Source organism: Orussus abietinus, unplaced genomic scaffold (assembly GCF_000612105.2).
Source record: "Orussus abietinus isolate OABI.00-Male unplaced genomic scaffold, Oabi_2.0 scaffold380, whole genome shotgun sequence".
NCBI lineage: Eukaryota > Metazoa > Arthropoda > Insecta > Hymenoptera > Orussidae > Orussus > Orussus abietinus.
The window spans coordinates 56,551-83,363 of NW_019394526.1; the positions used below are offsets into that span (position 1 = coordinate 56,551).

General features: G+C 50.5%; 3 protein-coding genes across 5 annotated transcripts; 1 reads left to right on the forward strand and 2 right to left on the reverse strand.

Annotated features, from left to right (window-relative positions):
• Nucleotides 1-988: 988 nt before the first annotated feature.
• LOC105702708 (disco-interacting protein 2) lies at nt 989-22,238 on the reverse strand. Of its 2 annotated transcripts, XM_012430483.2 has the most exons (15): nt 22,080-22,238; nt 16,692-16,763; nt 15,474-15,632; nt 12,497-12,634; nt 10,079-10,480; nt 8,754-9,400; nt 7,868-8,681; nt 7,370-7,800; nt 6,858-7,089; nt 6,345-6,475; nt 5,356-5,742; nt 4,949-5,284; nt 4,585-4,881; nt 3,963-4,522; nt 989-3,383 (listed from the first exon to the last, which is right to left on the reverse strand). In XM_012430483.2, exons 1-15 carry the CDS (start codon nt 22,162-22,164, stop codon nt 3,131-3,133), a joined length of 4,944 nt encoding a protein of 1,647 aa, XP_012285906.1. In that variant the 5' UTR covers nt 22,165-22,238; the 3' UTR covers nt 989-3,130. The 2 variants fall into 2 exon arrangements, with proteins under 2 accessions (XP_012285906.1, XP_012285907.1); XM_012430484.2 differs by lacking the exons at nt 12,497-12,634; nt 15,474-15,632.
• A 1,694-nt stretch (nt 22,239-23,932) lies between these two features.
• Nucleotides 23,933-24,326, forward strand: LOC105702710 (NADH dehydrogenase [ubiquinone] 1 beta subcomplex subunit 1). The gene has a single exon (XM_012430487.1). It carries the CDS (start codon nt 24,068-24,070, stop codon nt 24,245-24,247), a length of 180 nt encoding a protein of 59 aa, XP_012285910.1. The 5' UTR covers nt 23,933-24,067; the 3' UTR covers nt 24,248-24,326.
• An 18-nt stretch (nt 24,327-24,344) lies between these two features.
• LOC105702709 lies at nt 24,345-26,421 on the reverse strand. 2 transcript variants are annotated; one of them, XM_012430486.1, is made up of 2 exons: nt 24,904-26,421; nt 24,345-24,840 (listed from the first exon to the last, which is right to left on the reverse strand). In XM_012430486.1, the coding sequence occupies exons 1-2, from the start codon at nt 26,059-26,061 to the stop codon at nt 24,478-24,480; spliced, it is 1,521 nt and encodes a 506-aa protein (XP_012285909.1). In that variant the 5' UTR covers nt 26,062-26,421; the 3' UTR covers nt 24,345-24,477. The 2 variants fall into 2 exon arrangements, with proteins under 2 accessions (XP_012285909.1, XP_012285908.1); XM_012430485.1 differs by having other exon boundaries at nt 24,346-26,199; nt 26,271-26,421.
• Between the last annotated feature and the right edge of the window lie 392 nt (nt 26,422-26,813).

Genomic DNA, 26,813 nt, shown 5'->3' on the forward strand with positions numbered 1-26,813 from the left:
CACGTATCGGTGGCGATCCCATAAAATGTTGTAACATGCGATTTAACGAGTCTGTCGGATCGGCGTCGGCACGTGTCTGAACCGATACGTGTCGGATGAGGTGAACCTACCTTTAAAAGCTATTTAATGGCTCAAGGACTCGATTCTCGGGTTCATACGAGCAACTTTCGCATGCGAAATTCACCGTTTCGTAGTTTTGTCATGCGCATCTATTCTTGTGCGAAGAAAAAGAAAAAAAAAATCCACACGAACTCGAGAATCGAGTCCCTGTTCATACTGTTTGAAGTTTCGGATGGAGTGAATCATATGAACGGTGCCATTGTAAACGTGGATCGGCACAAAATAACGCGACTTCACAACAATACGTAGTTTTGTCATGTGCATCTATTCCTGTGCGAAAAAAAAAGAAAAAAAAATCCGCACGAACTCGAGAATCGAGTCCCTGTTCATACTGTTTGAAGTTTCGGATGGAGTGAATCATATGAACGGTGCCATTGTAAACGTGGATCGGCACAAAATGTTGACCAGTAACGCGATTTCACAGGAATACGTAGTTTTGTCATGCGCATCTATTCCTGTGCGAAGAAAAAGAAAAAAAAATCCGCACGAACTCGAGAATCGAGTCCCTGTTCATACTGTTCGAAGTTTCGGATGGAGTGAATCATGCGAACGGTACCATTGGAAACGCGGATCACAATGTTTCATCGGATCGGCACCGTCACGTATAGCAACTAATAGCCTAAATCGACCTTAAGGTGATGCGAAAGTGGCCTTTAAAAAGTCTTTTTCATGAGACTTTTCTCCAAATTAGGTGCGTCCAATCGTATCAGACATTACAACGTGAATACGAAACCTAAAAGTGCTGACACCCATGAAATTCAATTTTTTTCTCAATTTATTTATAGACATTTCAACATTGTTTTTGTAAAAAAGAAGAAATGAAATTCCACGGGTATCAAGACCTTCCTTACAGCCTCTCTATTCACGTTCCAAAGTTTGAAACGATTCGATACACCCACTTTGGAGAAAAGCATCATGAACGATTGACTTCTCAGATGCCACTTCCGCACCCCCTAACACACGCTCAATGTCATCATTGACACTATACGCATGACGGGATTAAAACGCGCTTCAATGGCACCGTTCACCCTAATCGACCTGCGTACACATTGAACCGTGCCATTGAACCACGTGTCAGAACATTTTGCCAGAGCAATACTTGCAAAAGTGGCTCAACCGATTCGCTTAGAACAGTCCAAGTCGACCTTAACGATGCATTTCCGCATCGCCATCGAGAAGTACCGAACAGCCTGAATCGACCCTTACAAAGTATCAATCGGCATGAATCCACCTTAACAAAGTTTCGTCGAGTGTATCGAGTAGTCTGAATCGACCATAAAAAGGGGGGCGGCCTTAATAAATGAAGGAGAGCAGATTCTCCGCCATCGTTTATTCCTCACCTACGGAACGGGCAAAAGTTACGGCAGACGGCCGCTAGACGGCGACGCGTCGTCGTCCCGCAATGTCGGCCGCGGTGTACATGGCGATGCCTACGTATAGATCTACGTCCTAGGTCGTAATCGCGAAGAGCGGTTAAAAACGCAAAGGTATAAAATTATAAGACTATTAACAAATGTACAGGTCTCCCTGGCGGGAGGAAGGGGACGGGCGCGGCCGCGTCGACGTCGCGTCACCGTCGCATCGACGTCGCGTCGCGCCGCAGGCCCGTCGAAAATAGCCGATCACACCGCGAGTCGACAATTCTGTATAACCGAGAGCTGCGGAAACGTGGGGGGGAGGGCGAGAATAAATTAATAACCGAGTAATCGGTCACTCGCGACACCTCGAGGTCCCCGAGAGATCCGTTCCTCGAGACGTCCGCTTAACGAGCTACGACGTTAAAACGAAGGCTACCACGAAAGGAAGTGATTAAAACTCGTTACGCCTACGCGAGGTGTCGCATAAAAGTCCTCCGCAATACTCCTCTCTCGTTACAAATAAATAATCCTGGTCCAGGGAAAGATCGGCGAGTTTCGGCAGTCGCGCGCTCAAGACAACGTTCGGTTCCCTTGCTCTCTGTCCGTTCCTTTCCTCGTCTCTCATTGTGCGTCTAAGGATACATGACTGTACGTCTACTGACTATATTGGACGTCCGGTTGTCCAATCGTTCCATCTCGCGTTACGTCCTCACAAGATTCGCAAGCTAATCGGCCCACACCTGTGTACCTCCCCGTCGATCGATCTACGTATATATCTCTTGTTGCATTTCGTATTCTTTCTCCCGTGTTAAACGTCCCCCATCACTCAGGGCGACGAGTGTTCCTACAGTATAAAAGATCACGTACAGGCTAGCGCAGACGATTGTTAATAAAAAAGACGGACAACCCGAGGGGGGTCCTGTTATCCACCACGTGGGGCTATTTCGAGCGCCTCTTAGCGTTAATTCTTTACCTAGGCTACGATAACGACGGCCAAATCCCGTAAAAAACTGGTCGAAAAGAAGAGGAGGAGGCGCAATAGCTGCCCCTGTGCGCATTCGATAGCCAGGGTGGCCTTTACGCGTTGTCGTCCTTCGCCTCTGTGGGTTTTCCGTCGACGAGAACCACGGGATATCTCTCCTCTCCCCGTATTCCGCGGACGCGCGGAATTAAAAGGTCACTCCTCCCATTCTAGCAATTAACCGCGCGATGTGCGAGGGAAACGTCCTGTCAATTAGCGACCGGGACGATTCGCACGTCCCACGTTCGTCGTGTACCCTACGGTTGACGCTTTCCCACGCGGGGGAAGATCCTTTCTCATCTTCCTTGAACAAGGATCCGCTTGTACGTGGCGATCCACCGCCTACCCGATAAAATTCGAGCACCTCCACCGGAGACGATAGGCACCTCTTCAGGGTGTCCATCGCCTCGAGTGGGTGCGCAAGAAGCGAAGGTACAAGAAGACGTCCAAGGAGATGCTTAAGGCGCGTTATCAAGGTCCTAGAGGGTCTCCAGGAGTACTCGAAAGAGGGTCCTACGAGGAGAGACGATCCCTGGTACCGATCGACGACGCAAACGAGCCGGAGTGCGGCTGAGTCGGTGGGAACGGAGATCGCGGTGACCTGAATGCCCGGTAAGAACCGATCGGCGGTTCACATGTTGTACGCTACGTAGATGGGGTCCAGCTGGTCCGCGAGGAAACCGTCTCGCAGGTGCATCCGCTGCTTCTCCCCGCGCGAGTTGATGGGGACCACGCCGGGGTCGACGACGACGACCACCCCGACGACGAGGTGGTGCTCCTCGAGGACTGCGCTGGTCACCAGGGCCACCAGGTCCAGGGCCTCGCTCTCGCTGCCGTCCAGCTCGACGACGACCACCAGCAGATTGGTCCACGTGAAGACGGCGCTGCGAACGGAATGATAAAGCGCAAATGAAGATGAAGACAAGGACGAAGATCACGGATTTTTAATAATTAACTAGATCGCTAACATAGACCGCTAATAATGGAAAATACGGCGCTCAACCGGATTCGGCTCGACTGGATGTTTGAACCTCAAAAACGTAAAAATGGTCCTTGTCGGAATTTGTTAATTTTTTTAATAGCTCTGGTTTTTATATAAAAAAAATGCCACAAACAAAACTCAACATGGCACAAACGTCTACATCACAGAAACATTCTAATAGGCCTGTTAATTTTGTTTGTGCCTCAAACTGGATTCCAGGTTCTCGGATCCATATCGTGACGTTTAAAAATATCTACTACCATACGAATCGTCTTTTTAATGCAAAGTATCACAGACATGAAGGCACCAGGGTGAATACCATCTGACATTAAATAAATGGTAAAATGGGGTGTAAAGGATATCCCCTAGGACGTAGTGGTGCCCCTTTCCTTATATCGTTAACCATCTAGTTTCTAATAGGGAATCCGCGAAGACGAAGAGCTTCGGGTTCGCCAAGAAGGAATGGAGGGCAAGGGCTAACCATTCGGCGATCTTCTTGTGACACCTCATGACGCTGTTCTCGATGTCGATGGGATGGTACCGCATCCCCCTCAAGAGAATGGCCTCGTCGAGTGCCCCGACGACGAAAACGGCATCGTGGAGCTCGGCATCCGAGGAACCCACGTCACCCTCGGAAGCGATGCCCGGTGAGTCCGCGGCGACGTCACCGACGGCGGACTGCTGAACGCTCTCGGTTCTCCTCAGGAACCCGAGGTACCCGGTGCGCGCATACACCTCGCCGGTGTTTCCGGTGACCAGCCTGGCGTTGAAGTGGTCCGCGTAATCGCTCTCGTCCCCGTAGATGGTGAAATACCCGCTGGCGTTGTGCGAAGATTGCACCCAGATCTCGCCGAGGTGGGAGTCGCCGCACTGGCCCTTGGTCTCCGGGTTGGCGATGATCACCTTGACGCCGGGCAGCAACTTGCCGGATTCCATAAGGCAGAGAGAGTGAGGACTTCCCCTCTCCACCAGGGAGACCCGGTCGTTGCGAAGAGCTCGCAAGTCCACGTAGACGGTGGAGGGTTCGGGACTGGAGGCACCCTGAAGAAAGACGAGGATCGTCATTAGGAGGCTCTAGATACCATTTCAACGGTAATACAAACCTGCAGGCAGATCGCGGTATTGACCCTGCACCCGAAGGACGTGGACACGGCTCGGGGGCTCAGTCCAAGGGCGGAGAAGAGCTTGCTGAAGCTCGTCGTCAGGGCGATTCGCGGCCTTTCCTCGGCAACCACGACGCAGGTCCTAACGCAGGCCAAGCTGACCCCTCGCGCCTTCAGGGCGTGCACCGAGGAGCCCAGGCCCTTCGTGCAGAGTTCCATCACGCCGTAAGAGCAGAAGGTGTCCCTCACCCTGGACTGGCTCACCGTGGACAGCCAGAGCGCCGGATTAGCCTCGACCTGCGGAAAGGGTACGATATCCAACCCTGGTCGCTCGACTTGGGCTACTTCTTCGGGGTCTACGCACCTCTGAAGGCGGCACGAGGATCGAGTGGTGGCCGCTGTAGATACTACTAAGACACCACAACGCAAATCCCAGTCCTGAGTACGGATCCAGGCAGAGAGCTATGTGTCGAGAGGGGTAGAGCTCGCAGGCGAGCTTCATGGCGCGACAGAGCGAGGTCACCGCGGCATGGGACATCTTGATGCCGGCCAGCATGCCCGTCGTCGAGACGCTGAAGTCCAGATAGGCCAGCATTTCCGCGGTCGGGGCTCGGTACATCACGGGAAGCTTCTTCTTCGGCATGTCGTCCATGTCCAGGATGGTCGGCCAGGTTTTCGCCTCGACGACGTTGTTGGCCTCCTGCGGGGTATTAGGAATCGGCTACGAGGACTCGTTCGGTGGGTGGTATTCGATGACTGGCGAGGGTTTACCTTCGTCTTTAGAAGCTTCAGGATGTTCTGGTTGGAGAGCACGAGGACGGACTTGCTGACGTCGACTATCATGCGCACGGTCGGCAGGGTCGTCTGGAGGTTCTGGGGATGAGGAGGCCTGATGGTGACGGGCACCGCGCCGACGTAGAGGCACCCGTAGAAGGCGCAGATCAGATCCGTTCCCGGAGGGAAGATCAGCGCCACGTGGTCCCCCGTGTTGATCCTTCCTTTGTCCAGAAGGAGGTTGCCGATGCGCTCGGCCTTCTTGTGAAGTTGCGAGCACGACAAGGACGTCGCGACGGCTCCCTTCGCGTTCAGCGAGGTGAAGATGACGTGGTCCGAGGTGCTGACCGCGCGCCACCGCAGGATCTCCGAGATGAACTGGTACTGAACCAAATCGGACGAGTTAGTTCCCTTGGCTCCGATTTAAAGGGCAGCTTAAGGTGATGTGAAAGTGGCCTTTATGAAACTTCTTCAAACTGGGTCTACCGAATCGTTTCAAACTTCATAACGTGAATGTAAAGGCTTTATCGAAGGAGATTTCAATTTTTTAAAAAGTTTGTTCATAGGTATCCTTAATACTTATTATACAAAATTAAATTTCATGAGCGTCAGAACCTTGCTTGTACCCTCTACATTAACATTGTGAACGATTTGGTACAATTGGAAACGATTTGATACACTCAGTTTGGAGAAAAGTTTCATGAACGATTGACCCCTCGGATGCCACTTTCACATTTTAATCGTTGTGGGTAAAGAAGAAATTCTAAGTATCTTCGTTATCGACATCTAATCTGTAACGTAACGTGTCGACGTACGTGTTGCAATTAAATTAAATTTCACGATGGTCAGGACCTTCTTTGGGGCTCCCATATCCCGGTGGAATAATTTCAAACGATTCGGAACCCTCAGTTTTGAGAGAAGCTTCATAAACGGGGTTCCTGAGACGCCATTTACATATCGCCTTAAGGGAAAGGAGGACGACAAACCTTCCTGGCGTTGTCGCTGTCCTCGTCCAGGATTCCCATGTCCCGACCTTGAGCCGAGGCCAGCCGGTTGCCCTGGACGATGTTGCCCACCATCACGCTGGCCGGACCAACGTCTGCAACAGAATCCCCCGCTACACGCCCCCGCACCATGCCGTTAGTAAACCAACGCAAACGCTCTATAATCCCGAGATGATAACGAATGCAGCTCCCCCGCTTTAGAGGCCGGCAAATCAGGGAGCGTCTAGAGACCCCGAAGAGACAGAGCAGAGCGAACCGAAATAAGAAGAAAGACACCTCCCCCATGGCAGATCCCCGTCAGCGTGCCAGAGCGGTCCTCGTGTGCCACCCACCTATCCGGGCCCCGTTTTGGGAAAGAGAGGCCTCCCAGGTGCACGGAACCGAACGAGGACCGGCGGTTCCCGTTCCCCAGCTTGCAAGAAGCAGTCCCGGCTACGACGAGACGTTAGAACGCGTCCTCGGGGCCCGACCGGACCCCGAGGTCGCACCACTTACCCGAGTGCACCTCGCGAGGCTTCGGCAGGTTCGTCACGCAGGTGTGCGGACAGAGCAGCACGTTGGCGGGGTGCAGGGTGCCCTCGAGGAACCGCCTCTTCGTCTCCGAGAGGTGGATCCCGCCGAGGGGCGTCTTTGGGAGATAATTCGGCGGCACTAGGGCGAGACAGTAAATACCGACCGCGTGGATCGAGTCCACGGCCTGGAGGACCCTCGACATCCACTGGAAGCTCTGCACCAGCGAGAAGCACGATCGATGGATTAATTCTCGGTGAAGATGGCCGTACACCTCTTCGTTTCTCTACTCCGAATGATCGCGATGCGGAATGGGGACCGGGCCCACTGCGCGCTCGGCGATCATTCGTGGATTATCTATTAGCTGGAAGCGTGACGCGGAGCGGACGCACCTCGGACGTCGTTCTCCAGGGAAAACCGGGAGGAGAAAGAGAGGAAAAAAAAAATGAAAGAACGGGGGAAACGGAAAGAAGAAACATAAGCGTGGATGAGAATACCTCCTCCTCGCTACAGTCCGGCCGTTGCTCGGCGACGACGCATATCCTCTCGTCCCGCAGGACCCTCACGCTGAAGACGGCGATCCTCCCGCGGTAGATGAACTTCTTCGGGTCGACCGCGAGGACGGTGGCGATGATGTCGTCGGCGTTGTGCTTCCGGCCGGTGACGGTCATCAGGCCGTCCCTGGACCCGCAAACGAAGACCAGTCCTCCAGGTCCCAGGAACCCTAAAAGCCCGGACCGCGTGTACTCGGCGTCGCCCAGAGGCGTCCCGTCCGCCTGTAGAGGCGACACCTTGAAGGTGTTGTTGGTTAGGCCCTGGAGGCCCCAGTACTGGCTCCCGGTGGCGGCGCTGTTCACGCAGATCTCGCCGACCTCGTCCGTCTTGCAGACAAAGGGCTGGCCCTCCATCTTGACAACGACGACGACGCCTGGGGGAAGGACGAGGGGTGAATCACGGTCCCATCCGGGGAGAGGAACTCAAGAAGCTGGACTCACTCCCAGGCATGACTTGGCCGCAGTCCTGCAGGGTGAGCGACGTCAGAGAATTCTCCTGGTCGACCCTGACGACGCCGTAGCTGAGGCCGGACATGGAGAGGACGCCGCGACCGGTCGCGTTGACTCCTGCTCGTCCAGGCCTCCTGACCGACACCGTCAGCGCCTCACTGGAAGACGCGCAAGGACACACGGCATCCGGCCTGAGCCCTTTCGACTGGAACACCGAGAGGAACTGGTCGCACGAGGACAGCGACCAGGGATTCGCGCCGTCCGCAACGAGCAGCAACCTCAGCGACGACAGGGACACGTCCTTGTGGTCCTTCGTGGCCAGGAGGCCCCAATGAAGGTCGCGCGACTTGACCACCGCGACGCTGGCCCTGTGCTTCGTGATCATCTGCATCCAGCTGGCAGGATTCACCTTCATCAGGGCGTAGGGGATGAAGACGACGTGCATCCCGTTGAGCACGCTCGTGAGGGTGCTGTGCCAGAGGCCGACCTCGCGCTTGAAATCCAGCACGCAGACGGCGTTCTCGCCTTCCGTGTACCCACACGCCATGGTCAGGGCCCGGCAATGGGCGAGCATCGCAGCCCTGGTAACGGTAACGCCCATCACGGAGCCATCTCTGTCGGTGGTGTACTCGATGTAAGCAGCGGTGTCGTCGGTCAGTCTCGGAGGCGGCAGCCAGTCCTTCGGCGTCTTCCCCAGGTGCTCGGTGACGAACCAGTGGAGCTTCGGCCAGCCCTTGAAGGCGACGACCTCGCCCGCTGCGGTCTTGGGAAGGCCCTTGAGGCAGGCCTCGCTCGTCAGAGCCACCTGCACATACAAGAAGAGCATTACCTCGTAGTTCTTGCACCTCGCGGAACCAACGCAAAGAACGACATCTACCTGGATGCCGCAGCTCCCCAAGAGGAACCCGATCTGCTGAGACCCTGCATCGCGTCGCGTCAGAGGTACCTCGATGGGTACTGGGACGATCCCAGCCTGGAGGCAGCCGTAGAATGCGCACATGAAGCTGATGGGGTCATTGTTAGGGTAGACCAGGGCGATGCGGTCTCCAGGCTTGAGGCAGCACTCGCCGCCACGGCCCAGGGCCTTGTTCAGAAGGGTGTAGGCTATCTTGTGCGAGCGGCTCAGCAGCTTGCCGTAGGTCAGGGTCACACAGAGCTTCCCGTTGGGGTCGAGAACGGTCGCTGCCGGAGCCTTGTAGGATCCCGAACCGTACCTTTGCACGGCGGCCTCCAGGGACCTCGGCAGACCCGAGGGCACCGCCAGGACCTCGCCTACGGCCGAGGTCATCGAGCTACCCTCCGGCTTCGGCGCGTTCGGGTCCTTCGGGTTCGCCGCGATCTCCAGCTCGATGTCGTCGTCCTCGTAGAACTCCGGCAGGGGTCGGCGCTTCGGCCGCTTCAGGGTGTTGAGGAGCTGCTGAATCTTTGCGGAGACCTTCCACCGGCCGGTGGTACCGGTGCTGTCCTCCACCGCGTGGTACCGGTTCACCCGGTCGGCGCACGGTCTCCTCGACTGGGCCGTACCTGAAAATTTAGGTTCTCATTAATTCCAGCTCAAACCTGATCTCTTTACCAACGTGTCTGGCCTCTGGATTAAATCCTAGCATCCAAGTAAAATTAATTTTGTTATGAATTATGCGTGTTGGAACAATTTAGAATATCGTAGAAATGGAATGTTACAGAGTCAGATAGGAAAATATTTTCACCAACGATTGCAAGAGAATGCTGACTTGTCTCATGGCTAACGCGTGTCTTTAGAGCAAAAATTTAGTTCCGGCTAATCGTCACAGATGGCGACGGTGGTCCTAAACCGTCGTTAGAATAATGAATTCACGGGATTTCGACAGTTTTACATCGATCTCTTAATCATAACTTCACTGAAATGACATATGGGACGCTTCAGTTCGTATAATTCTCAACGTGGACTGTAAAAAGTCTTCAACATAAATATAAATGTCGGTAACGTGACGCGCTAGCTTACGTTCCCACTTGAGTGTTCAAAATGACGTTACCACCAAAGAGGGTATAGATGAACTTTAATTTATCGACCTGGATTAAATTTCTCAGCGCCTTTCCTATCATCTTAATTTCATCCGACCTTGTTTAGTCAACAGCAGTAGATATCTCGAGACAAGAAGTTATTCCCTAGGAGGTGACTTGTTCTCTCAGTGTACGGTAACGTCGCGACAGAGTCGACCATACCGTGGGTCACGTCGGGGGGCTGCACGTTGCAGTAGGCCACGTGGGCGGCGTACTCGGCGATGTCCGTGATGTCTGCAGGGGGCCTCCTGGCGGGGGGTCGAGGCGGGGGCGGGGTGTCGCGGGCAGAGCCCGTGCTGCTGGTATCCGAGAGGCCGGTTCCCGTGGGACCACCGGCCCCAGGACTGGGACTCTCCTCGGTGACCACGCTGTCCTCGTCGCTGCTGGACTCGCCGCTCTCTAGCCGGTCCCGGTCGCGGTCCCTCTCTCGTTCTCTCTCCCTCTCCCTCTCCCGCTCCGGACTCCGCGCCATCACGGAGGTCCTCTTCGAGGGCATCGGCAAGGACGGCTTAGGACGACCCTGCATCGCCGCTAGGGCCTGCTGCACCGCCTCCTGGCGCACCTCTGAAAAATGAATCCGCATACTTTAAACGTCATCCTCTCTACGTACTTTTATAGAATGTCGCCCTCTCTCTTCCTCTCCCCGTTTCCTTTCTCCCGATTACTCGCCTGCCCCCACCAGTGATTTGTCAAAAGACAAAAACGAAAATTAAACCATACTATCGTCCCAAGAGGAGAACTCTTGGGAGTGGAGCGACTATCATCACCGGCGTCCTCTCCCTACCTCTACCTTTCCTTTCTCCCTTTCGTATAGTATATATCGCTTTTGCCGGTTTCCGTTTTAGTCCTTTCTCGCATTTAAACCTGCTTAAGATGATACAAACGTGGCATCTCGGGAGCCAGTCGCTTGTCATCGTTTTCTCATAATTGGGTATACTAAGTCGTTTGACGTTTACCAAGTTAATATGAAGGTCCTAGGGAAGGTCCTGACACCCATGAAATTTCAATTTAAGAAATAGAGTTTTATGAGGGTCCGATACTTTCTTAGGACCTCCGCAGCCACGTGGTAAAATTTCAATAGACTCGGTGCACCCATTTCGATGAAAGTTCCATAAACCAGACCCCTCAGTCGCCACTTTGATGCCGCCTTAAGATATGTACCTATGAAATTCCATTTTTTTTTTAAATCTCTATAGAAATTAAATTTTATGGGCGTTGGGACCTTTGTTAGGGTCTCCACATTAAGGTGGTAAAATATGAAAATTCCTCGGTACCCTCACTTCGAAGAAAAGCTTCACAAACGAAACCCTTCGAACGCCACTTTCATCCCACCTTAAGACAAGAGCATGCGAGTTCGGTCTTGGTGATATTTCTACGCGGCATCCTGATCACCTAAGTACGCATCTTGAGGGTCCGGAGGATGTGCTAAAATGTCATGCGATTCCCGACCTCCACTTCGGAAAAAAAAGTTTCCCAAATGAAACTCCTCAAACGCCACTTTCATCCCACCTTAAGACATGGGCATGCGAGCTCGATTTTGGAGCAACTTCTCCATGGCATCCTGATCACCCAAGCACGTATGTGGAATGTCATAATTCTCATTCTCATCTCAAGTTTCTCATAATTGGGTATACTAATTCGTTTGACGTTTACCAAGTTAATATGAAGGTCCTAGGGAAGGTCCTGACACTCATGCAATTTCATTTTGTGCAAAACATTAGAAGTGGACGTGTTTCAATTCACCTTAAGACACGAGCATGCGAGCTCGATTCTGGAGCAACTCCTCCACGGCACCCTGATCACCCAAGTACGTATTTCAAGTGCCCTCGGTAGCCGCCGGTTTCGCGCAATTTCCCTCGAGAAGCTAGGCCACGGGGAAACGCGACGACAATTACAGGCCGCGCAACAAGCCCATTGCTTGTGATCGTTCCTCATAATTGGGTATATTAATTCGTTTAACGTTTACCAAGTTAATATGAAGGTCCTAGAGAAGGTCCTGACACCCATGAAATTTCATTTTGGGCAAAACATTAGAAGTGGACGTGTTTCAATTCATCTTAAGACACGAGCATGCGAGCTCGATCCTGGAGCAACTCCTCCACGGCACCCTGATCACCCAAGCACGTATTTCAAGTGCCCTCGGTAGCCGCCGGTTTCGCGCAATTCCCCTCGAGAAGCTAGGCCACGGGGAAACGCGACGACACTTACAGGCCGCGCAACAAGCCCATTGCCGATAAGCGGTCCGTCACGGTGTCGTAATTGAGCGACGACAAGAACCGTAACCGATACGACCGATCGGCGAGGCATCGGCATAGATGGTCCCGTTAAGCCATTTTCCATTTCCACGGCGGTTAATTAGTCGGCCCGAGTTCCACGTAAACGAACAAATGAAGGACCCGTCGATGCCGCAACCGCAGCCTCCGCTTACGGGAGCACTTCTGCCGCTAACGTCGGCAGGTATTGTAAAACGAACGAGACGAAGGATGCAGGTAAAAGAAAAGGACGAAAAAGAAGAAATAAAAAAACAAAATGGAAAAGAAAAAGAAATATACCCAATGCAACCCCGGGCCCCGTACTCACCGGAGTGGTAGCGGCTCTCGTTCCGCGTAAGCCGGCGGTTTCCGCGTCTCGCGGCTGCGGAATTCGAGTTAGCGGTGTTACCGGTGGATCCTCCGGATCCTGGAGGACTGACGATACCGCCAGGGACTAGCCTTCCTCCTGCGTGCACAACAGAAGGATACATCTCTAGGCCTCGAAGCGAGGATCTCGCCGCGCCCTGCGGCCGGCTCTACACGCTACCGCCAGGCAGGGTTGGGCCGATTTGAATCACGATTGACATCATCGATTTTTATCGACGGATTGTTATTTTTCTTTTAAATCACCATCGAAATCGTCCATTTTAACCAGTTGTTAATTTTGACAAAAATCACGACTGACATCAATTTTTATCGACGGATTGTCAATTTTTTTTAAATCATCATCGAAATCGTCCGTTTTAACCAGTTGTTATTTTTGACAAATATCACGACTGACATCATCGATTTTTATCGACGATTGTTATTTTATTTTTAAATCACCATCGAAATCGTCCATTTTAACCAATTGTTATTTTTGTCAAAAATCACGATTGACCGTCGATTTTTATCGACGGATTATTATATTTTAAAAATCACCACTGAAATCGTCGATTTTAACCAGTTAATTGTTATTTTTGTCAGAAATCACGGTTAACGTCATCGATTTTTATCGACAGATTGTTATTTGAAACAAAAAAATTACGATTAAAATCGTCGATTTTAACCAGTTGATTGCTTTTTTTTTTAAATCACGATTGACAACATCGATTTTAATCGACTAATTTTTACTTTTTAAAATCACTATTGATATCATTGAGTTATATCGACTAATTGTTATTTTTAAACAGCCATAGATTTCAATCGACGGAACGTTATCTTTAAAATATCAGAGCTGAAATCGTGGATATTAACAGACTGGTTTTTATTTTATAAAATCACAATTGAAATCACCGATTTTGTAACGACTGTTTGATTTTTTAAAATTGCAATTGTAATAAATTCTATCGTAGCGCGAATTTGCACTGCCATGTCAGAATGTGCATTAGACCATGAAAATGATTACGACCGGCAGGATTGTATGCAGGAATAAGTTACGATTCTATTGTACCGCGAAATTATCTTGATATGTTTTGAGAATCTATACTTACTTTTATAAAGAATAATATGTAAATATGTAAAACGTCGCGATCACATTATTAGGATCTTTAGAGTTAAAAGCTAATGTAAAAGTTCGAATCGTAACATACTTACAAAACATAGACTAATCTGTATCCTTTAGGTTTTTCAAACAAGCGAACCGCCCAAAAATACCAGAAAATAATATTCTTAAACAAATGGTAATATACACGGTTTAATTATTACGATTAAAAGAAAATACCAATTGAGATGTCTCTTGATTGCCCTCTATCTATTCCTAACATTTGAATGTACACATATGAACATAAATGCCTTCCCTCCAGATACTGTGTTACCGATATACGATGTAACGGCGATCATGTCCGCCGGTGTACAAACCCTCACAAAGAATACCCTTTTATCAACATTCCTACTCACGGAAATAAATGACGACAGCTTCCGCGTAATATCGATTTCCCCCAATCCCCCCAACAAGGTTTTAATTTGAATAAATAAAATAGTTGAAAAAAGAATCCTGATTTTAGTCGTGATTTAATTAACATATTAATTATTTTCTATTTTTTTTTTAAAGAAATGATTTTTATCAACCCGACCACCAGGCGCGCGCACGCGCTCTACCAAAGGCTCCGGTTAGTTCCAGGTGAAAGAAAAAAAGAAAAATAAAAAGGGAAAAAAAAAGAAACATAAAAAAAGCCGCAAGTGCAACTCAACGGTGGAGCAGTGAGAAAGAAAGAGAGCGACAGAGGAACATAGATAGATAGGCAGAGAAGGGGAGCGCAAGCGAATGTGATGGAAAAATACGGTGCGATTTTCCTCGTGGACGGGAGAAACGTCGTGTCCCGAGATTCTTATTATTTATAAACAATTAGAAGCGAAGGTAAAGGGACGAGATTGTTCGACGTTCCTCCGTCCGAGATGAGGCGGTTAACGTGGCGGTGCAGCCTATGTCCTGGTCTTATTTACAGACGGTCGAGAGAGATCGATCCCTCGAGAGGGTTCTGACAATGGCGAGACATGGTTCGTACGAGAGGCGCATCCTTCGTGGCGATTCTTCGGCATTGCGGTTCATGCCGGGGCAAAAAGGGAGGCTCTAAGGATAAACCGCAGCGGGGACGTCGGTCGGCACTGGGTGAAAGAAAAAATTACTTTACAGAAGAAAACGAAATTTCTGGGGAGAATTTTTACCACCTATCGGCAAAAGTAAGACCGAACGAGATTAAGTCGAATTACAGGCAACGCTCAATTTTCCCCATCTCAGCTTCATCAACCTTCATTATCGTTATACTTTCCTTGCATGAACGCGATGGAATGAAATGTTCATTTCAAAGAGTAGAAGAGACTGAAGGAATTGACGATATTTTTGCAACACCTTAGAGGAACTCTCAACCTCTAACAGTTCCCGGTGAACTCGTTCTTGCGTTGACTTCAAACAATATTTACTCGCTAGTAATTGTTTTTTACACTAATGCAAATTAAGTAGGTCGAGTTCACTATAACATTCTATCTAAAATGTTCGTTTTTTTTTTTCTTGCAAAATCATTCCCACTTGACGTTAACTTATCATTTGTATTGCAGCCCTGACAATCCTTAAAATATCAATTTTACTGGAGCCAAAAAATGTCTTCAGGATGAAAAGTTTAGATTGCGGCAAGTAATTTCGCGCAGAGAGTGGATTTTTCGCCCAGGGCGGCCCGGGGTGGAAAAAAAGTGTGTAAAATAAAAATGCAAAAAAAAGATGAAGGGAGAGCCAAGAGTGAGAATCGCTCGAAGGATCGCCCTAACGTGGACGAGCTAGGGGATGGTAGAGGACGGCATTTCCGGTGGGCGCTCTTCGGGGTTGGTACCTGAGTGATATCTTTTCTCGGAGTGCGTGACGCGACGTTGCGTGCGTCGCGCGCGTGCTTGAGGGCGTCCTCCGATGCCTACCCCACCACCTCCACCACCTCCACCACCTCCGCCACCTCCGCCACCGTCGCTACCGCAGCCAAGGCCGTTTCCATTTCCTGCACAGGTGACACGTCACAACGCGACACCCAACCATCCCCGCGCACGCTCCCTACGTTCGCCTTTTTCGGACTCCCCCGAAATCCCGAGCACCGCACCTCCTCCACAGGACCTCCGAAGACACCTCGACCTTGACACGTCCGTCCTACCTCGAGGTGATAACGTCATAGGCGCGTCCCTCCCCTCTAAACAAGGGAGAGATTCGCTTCGCCCCGGACCATTGGACACAGGTATTGGACACATCGGCCTACATCGGTATATCTCGGATACATCGGTGGCATCCCTTCATATTGGACACAGTTTATGATAAACCTTACATATAAAATCCTGGAGCTACTTATTCTTCCGCTAAGCTGTTACGTTTCGATATTTCTTCTGAACACATTTTTGAAAATGTACACGGTAGCATCCCTTCATATTGGACACAGCTTATGATGAACCTTACGTTTGGAATCCTAGAGCTACTTATTCTTCCGCTAAGCTGTTACGTTTCGATATTTGTTCTGAACACATTTTTGAAAATGTACACGGTGGCATCCCTTCATATTGGACACAGTTTACGATAAATCTTACTTATGGAATTCTAGGGCTACTCATTCTCCGCTAAGATCCCGAACTCAACGGTGTCCAAATTTTCGAAACATTGTTTCCTGGGAGAAAAAAAAAAGAAAAAACCTTCAATTTCATGTATACCACATTTAGAACAGATATTATTAACCCTTTGGCTACGAAGACCGCCTAAACGGGCTCGACGTTTGGTCCAATATTGCCTGCACGGTCGGAAGAATTTCGCCCGTATGTCGAAATGCGTCCAATAATCTCATAAATCTAAGAATTTAAACGCGAGACGTGTCCAAAGTGAAAGGCGATCCCATACAACGCATCCAATACTCTACGCCGAACCAGGTACCATTCCCCAAAGGCCTCATAAATCCGGTGTCTTCGGAAGTCCCCGCAGCGTGAAGAAAAATAGAATACACAAAGCCTCTCGCAGCAGCGGCCGAAAAGAGCGACGTGTCGGAAGATGCCCCGAAGAGGGCCCCGAAGAGAGCCCTTACCGAACTGCTTCGACGCGTACTGCTGCAGGAGGCGGGTCCTCTTCTTCTCGTACCCCTTCTGCGTGATGTCCCCTGGAATGAAGAACCTCACATTAGGGACCCAAACCTCAATGCCGGCTTTCGTGTCATATTAATCTACCCCGGCGCCGTTCGCCAGTTATTATCGGTTCGCGTTAACAGGAAGATACCAATCGGTAATTTAACAAGGAAGAGGTCGGGGCGGGACCTCTTAGCCAGCTACACCTGCGGCCTTGACTACCAGTTTATAAATCGACAGCGATCTAAATGCGATCCGCGGAGCGATCGTTCCGGCTGGAAGCGCGTCCTTCGCTTATTTCGAGGCATCCGGACGCTCGGCGTCGACTTGACCGGCGCACTAAGTACTCCCCTCGGTGCGCCCGATGCGCTCGTTGCACCGATACGGAATTATTACGGAGTCGTGTACCGTTCGCCGTAGGCCAAGGCGAGGAATACGCGAGCCTCGGCCTGCGTAACGCAGCTCTACAACGAGAGGCGGCGAGACGAGCTCCGATAATTGGCGCGGAGGCCTCGTCGCCCGTCTCCCCCGGGTTTTGTGCAAACCGTCCCATTCCGCCACAGTCATTGTCGCGACACAATGACTCGCACCGATGACCCCGAACCACGTAGGAAAAGGAGTTTCACTCCCCATAATGGGGAGCAACTCGAGGGGGCCAGACACGAGGAAGCGATCAACGAGAGCGAGCGACCTCGTCGACGGCTTCCCGTCTCTATCAATTGACCCCCGAAGAAGGGTGCGGGGTCGCCGCCCTCCGATTCGTCGGGAAGGTCTCGAAGACCAAGGTGAAAAAGATGGGAGAGGAGGGAGTTCTCGCCGTTACTGGAGGTCCTTACTGGGTCGCCTCCTCAGGGAGGAGGTTTTCCTGACAAGGTAGACCGGCTGGCCGGAGCAGGCTCGCCTTAACTGGGACTTGCGACGTAGGGGTCTTCTTCGGGGTGCCTGGATGCCGGCCTGAGAGGTGATGGCTCGCTGGGCGGCTCGATTTCCGGCAGGCGGCCCGAATTGCGGCCCCACGTGGGGCCTCTTCAGGGTCCTGGTACCGGAGTCGCCCCCCTGGATCTCGTTCTCCACCTCGCTCTCGCTACTGGTGAGGCACCTGTAACTGCGAGCCCCGCTCCCCGCGGAGAAGTCCCTTCTGCACGTGGGCTTCGACAGGAACCCCAGGAACTGCCGGCTGGCGAAGAAGTTGTTCGTCGAGGAGTTGACCTGCTGATTCCAGACGCGACCTTGTCCGCGGCCTCGCCCGTTGCTCCTGCCGGCGAGGCCCCTGCAGAAGATCTTCTCCTCGTTGAAGTCGCTGATCTTCCGTTCGAACGCTACGGCGGTGTAGTCGAACTCCGACGAGGTCGAGGACGACGATGAGGTCGCCGCCGAGGACGAGGCACCTAGAGAAGAGCCGGGGGATCTCACGGTAGAGACGTTCCTCTCGTTGAAATCTCCGGACAGTAGCAATTTCTGGTCGTCGAACTCGTCGGCCGAGACGTTGGAGGACGCGTCGTGGCTCCTCCAGTCAACGGGATCCTCTTCTTCGGGGAAGTACCGGATCTCTCTCCAGACCCGCCGTTGCCTCCTCGACTTCCTCCTCTCGGGGATGACGAATCCCACGGGGCTCCTCGACCGGAAATACCTGAAATATGGAAACCAACCGGCGGGGGGGTGAACCTGGAGCATCCTTTAGGCATCTTGGGCGCGACTCTATGTTACCGTTCTCCAGATAAAGAACAAAAGATTGATAAACAAAAGAAAGAACACAGGTGGTGCGTTCCGCTTCGAGATTAGACCCCCGCAGGGATCGACTTGGAGAACGGTAAATCCGACGTGCGTGTAAAATGCCCGAACGATGGTCAAGATTCCTCGGCACTCCTACCTAGAGGAAGCTCCATCCTCGGCGTCGTTCCAATGGCCGACGACGACGCTGTCGGCCGCGGTACCGTTACCGAGGTCGTTAGCGAAGTCGTTACCGAAGTCCCCGGTCTCGTCCGCGTCCTCTTCGGCTCCCTCTTCCGCGGGGCACCCTTCGGGAACGCAGTTGGAGATTCCTCTCCTGGAGGCGGTCCTTCCTCTTCTCCGAGAGCCTGACCTCCTCGGCGAGGTTATCCTCTTGAAGTACCCATCGGCGCTGACGCTAGGCGCCGGCTTCGCGGTTTTCCTTCCGAAGAGGGCCTTTCTAGTGTTCCTGAACTTGGTCAGCCGAGGGATGGACAAGGAGAATCCGAATCCGGGTGCCTTCGAGGGTAGCCTCTTCTCGGGTGCCGAGACCGTCCTGGCGACGCTCCTCGCGTTGCCGCGCCTGTCCTTCAGGGAACTATCCAAGGACCTGCCGGCAGGTGGTCCAGCGGACGCCGTGGAAGCTGGGGACGGCACGCCGATGGCGTCCCTCCAGATCCTGCCAAGACCCAGACCTATCCCGATGCCGATTCCGATCCCCAGACCGGGGAGCGGCTCTTTCCCCGAGGAGCCGCTCTCGCCAGTCCCGGTCGCCCCAGAGTGGCTGCCAGGAGTCGTGGTCTCCTCCAGAGCCAGCACCGCCATCTCCTCGGCGAGGTCGGACCTGAAACTCGGCGCCAGATCCTCGATCGACTTGCAGGGCTCCTTGCAGTCCCTGGAGCCGCTGGACCCGGTCACTCCACTGAGCCACTCGTCGTACGCGATGGTGCCCTTCTCGGGGTCCCTCGCGGCCTTGACCTCCAGCACGGGCACCTGCGCCAAGGCCAACTGGCCCGCCGGGGCCGCATCGGCCCTCTTTTCCAATTTATTCCGCCGTTTGCCCCGGTCCAGGTAGCTCTTCCTTATGGAGATCCTCTTGAAGGACTCGCTGCGCTTGAAGGACGGCTCGTTACGGTCCTTCCTGCGCCCGACCAGGCGGCGGAGGTTCTCGAAGGACAGGGACCTCATGGACCCGGATGCACTCGGCCTGCCGGCCGACCCGAGATGCCGACCCTGCCCTTCAGGGCGCCCTTCGGCCTCCCTCCCTGGAGAAGAGGACGAGCCCGAGATACGAGTCCTCACGCGCCCCCGGCATCCTTCTCGGGGCCCCGTGGAAGGGTCCCCGAGGGGCGCCTCACTACCCCCTGAAGTGCACCCCGAAGAGCTCCCACCGTCCCCGAAGACACCCCGGGAAGCGCTCTCGCGCTACCGGAGCCTGTCCTCGGCATTCCTCCTATCGGCCACCGGCTCCTCTTCCCGATCTCCAGGTTCTGTCCTCCGGGTAGACGTAGAGAGATCCCGCTGCGGCCTTCGTGGTCTTCTTTGAGGTTCCTCGGCGATACGGCGACCACATTCCACGGTGCTCCAGCGGCGCTGCTCTTACTCTTGACGCCTTCGCTCTTCTCTCTTCCCTCTTCCTCCGCCTGTACACCGCTCACTCGCTCACTCTTTCTCCCTCTCTCCCTCCTCGTCGCACTCGCCGGCCCGGTGCTCCTTCCACTCCTGGACGAGGTACCGCACAAAGCTTCCCGAGGTTCTCCCAGGACTCCCCCGGGAGACACGCGCGCCCGGGATCGCCGGCAGGATTCCGCGGCGGAACGAGAACCGTACTGCGAGACCCGCGAGCGCCAGACCGAGAGCCGAGCTCGCCTCCGTAAATAAAAGTTTAGCGGAGCAAAAGAGCGTGGAAGGAGTAAAGGAGTGGTGGCATGCCGTCCGTCCACTCTCGCCTGCTCTCGCCCGCTCTCTCGGCCCAGCATCCCGGTCCACGATCCCCGCGCCCCTCCTCCGCCGCCGACCCCGCGGGCTAAGGAATCCTCGCGTCGCTAAGGACACCCGCGGCTCGTCCTTAATCCTTGACACGACCGCCGCCCATTTTTTTTTCCTCGCCCTCGAAATACTCCATTTCTCCTCGCAATTCACCATTGCAATTCGTACGAATTTATCGAGTCCTTCCCAAAGATTTTCATGGTGACACGAAACTGCCCTCTGAGTCAATCGATTTTCAGAATAATGTCTTCAAAGTGGGCTACCGAATCGTTTATCAGTTTTTATAAAATATTATATGGGAATTTAATAGAAGAAAATCCAATATGATGGGTCTCTTAGGGTTTAGGGAGTTTTGATAAACGATAGGCTTCCTAGAGGGTACTTTTATGTCTCCTTAAGGACTTGTTAAGCCCAGCGAAATGTACAGGAATTATGTTACGCTATGCTGGTTGGTTTGTGGAATGGGAATGAAGTAATTTATAAAGTGCTGCTTGTCGGGCCCCTTAATTGGTAGGATTGTACCATTTTTTGGGCAAGACGGTAGACCGCGTTTGACCCCTGTTATTGCGCCGTTCAACCGGGGATTGAATAATGTGTAAGAATGACGTTAGATCGTGATGTCACGCGATAGCCAAGGATGTAATGGAGCGCATCGATCGCGACGGCTCGTGTGTCACGGTTCGAATATTAACTATGATTTTCCTCTTCCTTCGCCGGCACGCTTGGAATGGCATCCTATTTATTTCAGGCCAGAACGTAGCACGAATGTCATGGAATGTCATGTGTTTTAATCAGCGACCTTAACGCTAGACGAGTTTGCCATTGATGCGGAGGGACGGTAATTAGTACAGGACTTGGAGTATCGATGGTGGAAGAAATTGCTCTTTGATCGGCGATCAGCTGATTCGGGACATTGGTACTTAATAACGACAGCCTCTATAAAAAAGGTGCCCTGTCATCAGGATATTCGGTAGTCGAAACACTGAATAGCAACCCGATCTTTCAGAAATTCTTTCAAACAGGTGCTGCGAGATGGGTTCGAGCCAACGTACTTCCTGTCGTTCTTCCCCTTTGTAACCGACACTTGAAGCGCGATCGATCACAAAAGAAGCATGACTTAATGTCCATTCTTTATCCAATTACTTCGTTAACACCGGGCTCATTCATGGCAGGTCTCGAACGTCTCTCCGAGCACTCGGTTGAGTCTAGACTAGACGCTGGAATTAATTATGGGACCAGTTTCTCCACTCTAACAGTCCGTCCAATCTCTAACGGGCAGTCCAAGCGCCGTAATCAAGAGGTCTCCTGAACGCACTCCCAGGTTTCCCTCGAACTCCCGTAGATTCGGCTGCATTCTTCGTGACGCCTAGAATCGGCATTCGGAAACGTTAGCGAGGGACACGAAGGATTCTGCCTCAGCCGGAGGTGCGGTCGATCGGCGATTCCTGGATCGCTCGATCGCTCGCCTTTCCGGGAGCGGAATTCCTGTGCGGCCCCGAGCCACGGCGAACGAAGGCTCCCCGTCTACGGGGCTCCGATTGACCGCGAATCGAAGCGGCGACGTCCCGAAATTATCGATTATTAACCCGAAGGGGCTAGGGACCTCGGTAGGTGGTGAGTCAGAAGGGTTACCCTGCGCCGCGCGGACTTACCCTCGGAAAGCTCGAGGTCCAGCTCCGCGAGCTTCTCCCGTACATCCTCGGGAAGCTTGCCGATGTCGACGTTAAACTCGGCCATCGCTAGGCCGTCAGCGCCGACCCGAGATCCGAAATCTTACAAACGGACATTACACTACCCGTCACCACTGTTCAGCCATCTTGCCTGACGCTAGTTCCACGGGCGGCCGCAGCGCGGCGCCACCTTCAGGGCGCTGGCGTTCCCCTTCGCCACCGCCGCCGCGTCGCTACCCCTCGCGCCCTGCGGCGTCCGCCACGCGTCTATTGATCGGTAAGCAGGAGTCCCACTGAGCGCGTCGAATGTCCCACAATACGCGGCGCGTCAACGCGCTGTAGAGAAAAGCCAATCAAAACTGTACTTAATAGGATGCTGAAGTCGATCGAAAGTATCGAATCGATTCCAACGTTATTTTGGTAACGAAAGAAAAAGAGGTAGCGGTTTTACCGGTTATCGTGCGTCTCGGGAGAAAAAATTAGGAAATCAGCTCACACGCACTCAACGGACTGGATGAGTACCGCAATCAGTTGCTCTTTTACAGATTTTATGTATTGAAATTCGAACGAGCAAGCTTTTGACAATTACTCGTCAAATATAATTAGCCATTCTCTAATTTACTACATTATGGTATATTATATTAAAATGATTGGAAAGGCTTTTTGTTCTCGACTGTGTAGATAATTTCGAAATAAATATTCTTCCTCCTTACTTGCGTTGTTGGATTTTTACGTGTGTTATGTGTGAAATGAATTTTCAGATTTGACCTATTTTTTCGTTCAAGAATTCCTTGCAATGGCTTATTAGAAATTTATCACTGGTTTCTTTTACAGATATCATTTCGAACGATTGCAGGGTCTCAGATGCGTTTATTTCGGCACAGATTTATCGGAGGTGACAGTTAAGTGGTAATGGAATGTAGACATTTTTATTTTTTCTCCCGATTTTGATACAATTTCAATACTCATTCCATTAATACATTAAACGCGGTATTAGTTTTCTTGTACTTTCCCTTCGGGTGGCATATTTTTTTCCCATGGAATTCTTACCGTGTCGGTTCAATGGAATCGACGCTACGTTTAACGTGTTAATCCGAATGTATTCCGTGGTTCTGGCAAAAACATTATTCGTTTTATCGAGAAAAAATGCCTATTTTATAAATTCGTAACTCCAGAGATGAGCCTCGTATTTTAACCGATTTTAATCCTTGACGCATTGGCGCGGCACGCTGTGTATGACAGCCAACGCGTTCAGTGGGACACCGACTTCAACGAACATTTTTACCGACGTGCCGGCTACTCCATTGTCTGCTAGGTGGCGGACTTCTGACAGATTTTGGCTGGCTCGAAGAATAGGTAGGAACGGGTTGGAACGGGTCTCGATCGGTGCGAGGAGAAGCGGAGTAAATAAAAGATTGAAGCCACAACAACCAGCTACTCGTAAGTCCGTCGTTCCACTGATTTCTAGTAAAAATCGAGTTTTGCAGAGTACCTTCTGTTCGAAGATTCGGAAAAGCAATAAGTGGTACAGAGTTTTGTCTTCGCTTGAGATCGTGAATGTCGACAGAAGTTAGGTTAAGTGGTAAGTTCCCATCGACATCCTCGGTAAAGCCGCAAGGTTGTTTCGATTGATCGGTATGTTTTAAGTTTATAATGAGTAAATTATTATTTTGGGGCTCTTTATTTGACTCGGCTTTAGTTTCTGTCGCTTGTGAGATGTTATGTAACGGGAATGGAACATAACCTTTACGCGCATGTCCTAAGCTTGAATTTCTTAGGGTTTACATTTATTTACAGATTAATGGGTGCATCTGGCAAAACCACTGTCTTTGGAACTATCAAGCGATACATTTCAGTGGTTCTATTCCCCACGTTGACAGCAACCACAATTTGGGCGGATTACAGTCGTACTCAGAAGTGGAAGAAAAGCCAAGCCGAAGCTAAAAACTCCGTAGTGCAGAACCTATAAGATGACTGCAGCAAGTAAAGCGTTATTCTACAAGCAACTTAAATATGTACCCATTCCTTTTATATTCTTTGCAATTGGTCATTATTTTGATCAACAAGAAGTGTATAGAATGTCAGGTTTGAAAGATAAAACGGCATTGTATAGACGAGAAGTAGCGCCTGGCGAATCTCCTACTTGGTAATTGAAGATAGGTGATGTTACTTCGGTAGCTGACCTGTAGCACATGTTTATGTATAATAAATAATTATCACCCCAAAAAATCTTTGTTTAAAGGCAATAATATGATTGTTTATTATCGCTTCTATTTTATACAAATGTGTAGAATATAATCCAGTGTAACATTCACTATGACATTTCAGTTTCTGTTCTAATAGTTCCGTGATGATTGGAAAACATGTGGGACATGTGGAATCACCGAAATATAGTAAACTTCATTCCTCTTCCTTTCTTCTCTTTAAATGACATTCGAGACTTAGCACCAAAGTTTTCTTTATTTTCATAATCTTCCATCGGCATTCTTTGAGTAGCTAAATTGTAAGCTTCACGCTTCTTCTGCAACCATTCGTTGGCTTCTTCGTTCCATGAAATGGGTCGATCCTTTGAAGATTCCTTATGTTTGCTACGAATATCGACTTTTCCAGATTCCAAGTTTAGATAGGAGAATCTTTTGTCATCCATGGAATGTTTATTTTCAAAACCTGTACTTTTTCCATTTGATATTCTGGAGACTTTTTCATCAACTGGACCATAATTTTGATATTTAGTGCTTCGATCCTGAGAAACCATTATATTTTGGTTAATTTTCTTCATAATTTTGACCTCTTCAATTTCACTGACCTGTACATTTTCTTGTATGACATGGCGTTCATCAACAGGTCTTGTAAAAGCATGAGGCTTCTTGAATTTTTCAGGATCAAATTTTCTTGATGTAACGACAAAAGATGAATCACCTATATCTGCGGATAAGGTGGAATTTAGGTCATCATAAGTTATTTTCGGTCTGGGTTTGGATCGAAAGCTTCCATAAACACTGATTCTGCCTCGATTACTTCCTAAGTGGGAGTTTGATGATCCATGTAGAGAAGCGGGTGCTAGAGAGCTTCTAGAATTTGGAGGATTTCTTAAGATGCGATCTTCAACGTTAACTTCTGAAACAACTCCAATATTCTCTGTTTGTGCATTATTTACGACAGGTAAATGATGCGTGAAATCATTCTTGGAGTCCTTGTCGCAGTGCTCATTAGAATCTTTTGAACTAGCGGAAGATCTCACATCAAACGCTATTTCCCTTTCAGCGTAAATGTTCTCCGCACTCTGAGAACTTTTACATCGCTTTAAATATAATTCTGCCTTTCTCATTTTCTCCTTCGCTAGTCTTTCTAGAATCAGTAGTTCCCTCTCCCTCTTCCTCAACAATCTTTCGAAGTCTTCCAGAGCTATTTCTTTATCCTTCAACGTAGTTTCCTTTTTTCTCAGAGTCTCCAGTTTCTGAAGCCAGATAGTTTTAAAAATTTCCTGGCTTACTTCTTCTGGTTTTTGCACAGATGCGGTGCAACCATTTTCGAACCCATGATAACAAAATCTATCCGAATCTTCATTGGACAGTTCTTCTCTTTCATAAATTGGCTTTAAACTAACAGTCCGTGGCGGTGGTCGGGGTGCATCTAATCCTGGCGATTGACTCCTGAAGCGGTGCATCCTGCTTTCACCTGTAGGTGGCTTAACTTCAGTCAATGTTTTCTGCAATTTACTATTACTTTTCACTTCATAAGGCGTATCGTAGATAGGTTCCTCAAAACTCTTAAAATCCTCCGTAGATCTGGATCCTTCGATCTTACCAAATACGTCTTCCGATTCTTCCCACGAGTGCTCCAGTATTTTATCCAGTATGAACCTATTCGCTACTTTGACATCGTCTATCTCATTTACCTCGGAGTTTTTCTTAACACACAAGTGAGGAACTAGGAACGCCTCTACTCTGTACCGCTTTTCCATCCTTTCTATTTCCACTTCCGAGAAATATGTAATTTTATCGCCAATGGAATAACCCGTTGGTCACATTCCTTCCCGTACGAACGAAACAAAGGTTCGCCAGAGAATGCCTTGAAATTCCAGCTGTTCCAGCACCTGTCACTGATCAACAGGTCCCATTAAAACACCTGCCGACACCTGTCGTATCGCCGGCGTCATCAGACTTTCATTACTTTTAACCTCAAACTGACTGAAGGTCTCTGGAAAAAGTGCACTAAAATCTTGCTGAATCCTCAGCAATTATTCTTTACATTAATACCGCTTTCCTATTTAGTTGTATATTTTGAAAATTTTCAATGAAAAGTGCGGCACAGGTGCGAACGGTCAAATAGGCAAAGACGCTGGCGTCATCTATGAATACGAGGGATTATAGAATGGTTGGCGTAGTTTCAAACAGGTTTGAAAAGTGATTAACGTACTTCTCTGAGATGGCGCTACTGTACCGCCGCCTCGGCAACTACTTTACCGTCCGACACGTGAATCGGAACACTAGGTGACCACGAAAATTCAAATATTAAAGGAATCAATATCAGAGATGAGTTGGGAGATTGCTCACGGGCAGGGTCGCGCGATCGCACCGTGTGCTGCCCTCTGATTTCGTACGATAGCTTTCACCGTTTTTTGCCCCCAAGGGCGGCGCAACGAATTTCTGGTAGGAAGTCGCGCAATCGCGATGGCTGTGCCATCTACCAGTTGCCGTTGACGGCTCACGTATT

Coding starts and splice junctions, on each gene's coding strand:
- LOC105702708 (XM_012430483.2), bottom strand. CDS start 22,164: ATGGCCGAGTTTAACGTCGACATCGGCAAGCTTCCCGAGGATGTACGG. Junction 6,476..6,857: donor GCCTCGCGAGGTGCACTCGG/GTAAGTGGTGCG, acceptor GGGGGCGTGTAG/CGGGGGATTCTGTTGCAGAC. Junction 3,384..3,962: donor CACAAGAAGATCGCCGAATG/GTTAGCCCTTGC, acceptor TTCCGTTCGCAG/CGCCGTCTTCACGTGGACCA.
- LOC105702709 (XM_012430485.1), bottom strand. CDS start 26,061: ATGGAAAAGCGGTACAGAGTAGAGGCGTTCCTAGTTCCTCACTTGTGT.
- LOC105702710 (XM_012430487.1), top strand. CDS start 24,068: ATGACTGCAGCAAGTAAAGCGTTATTCTACAAGCAACTTAAATATGTA.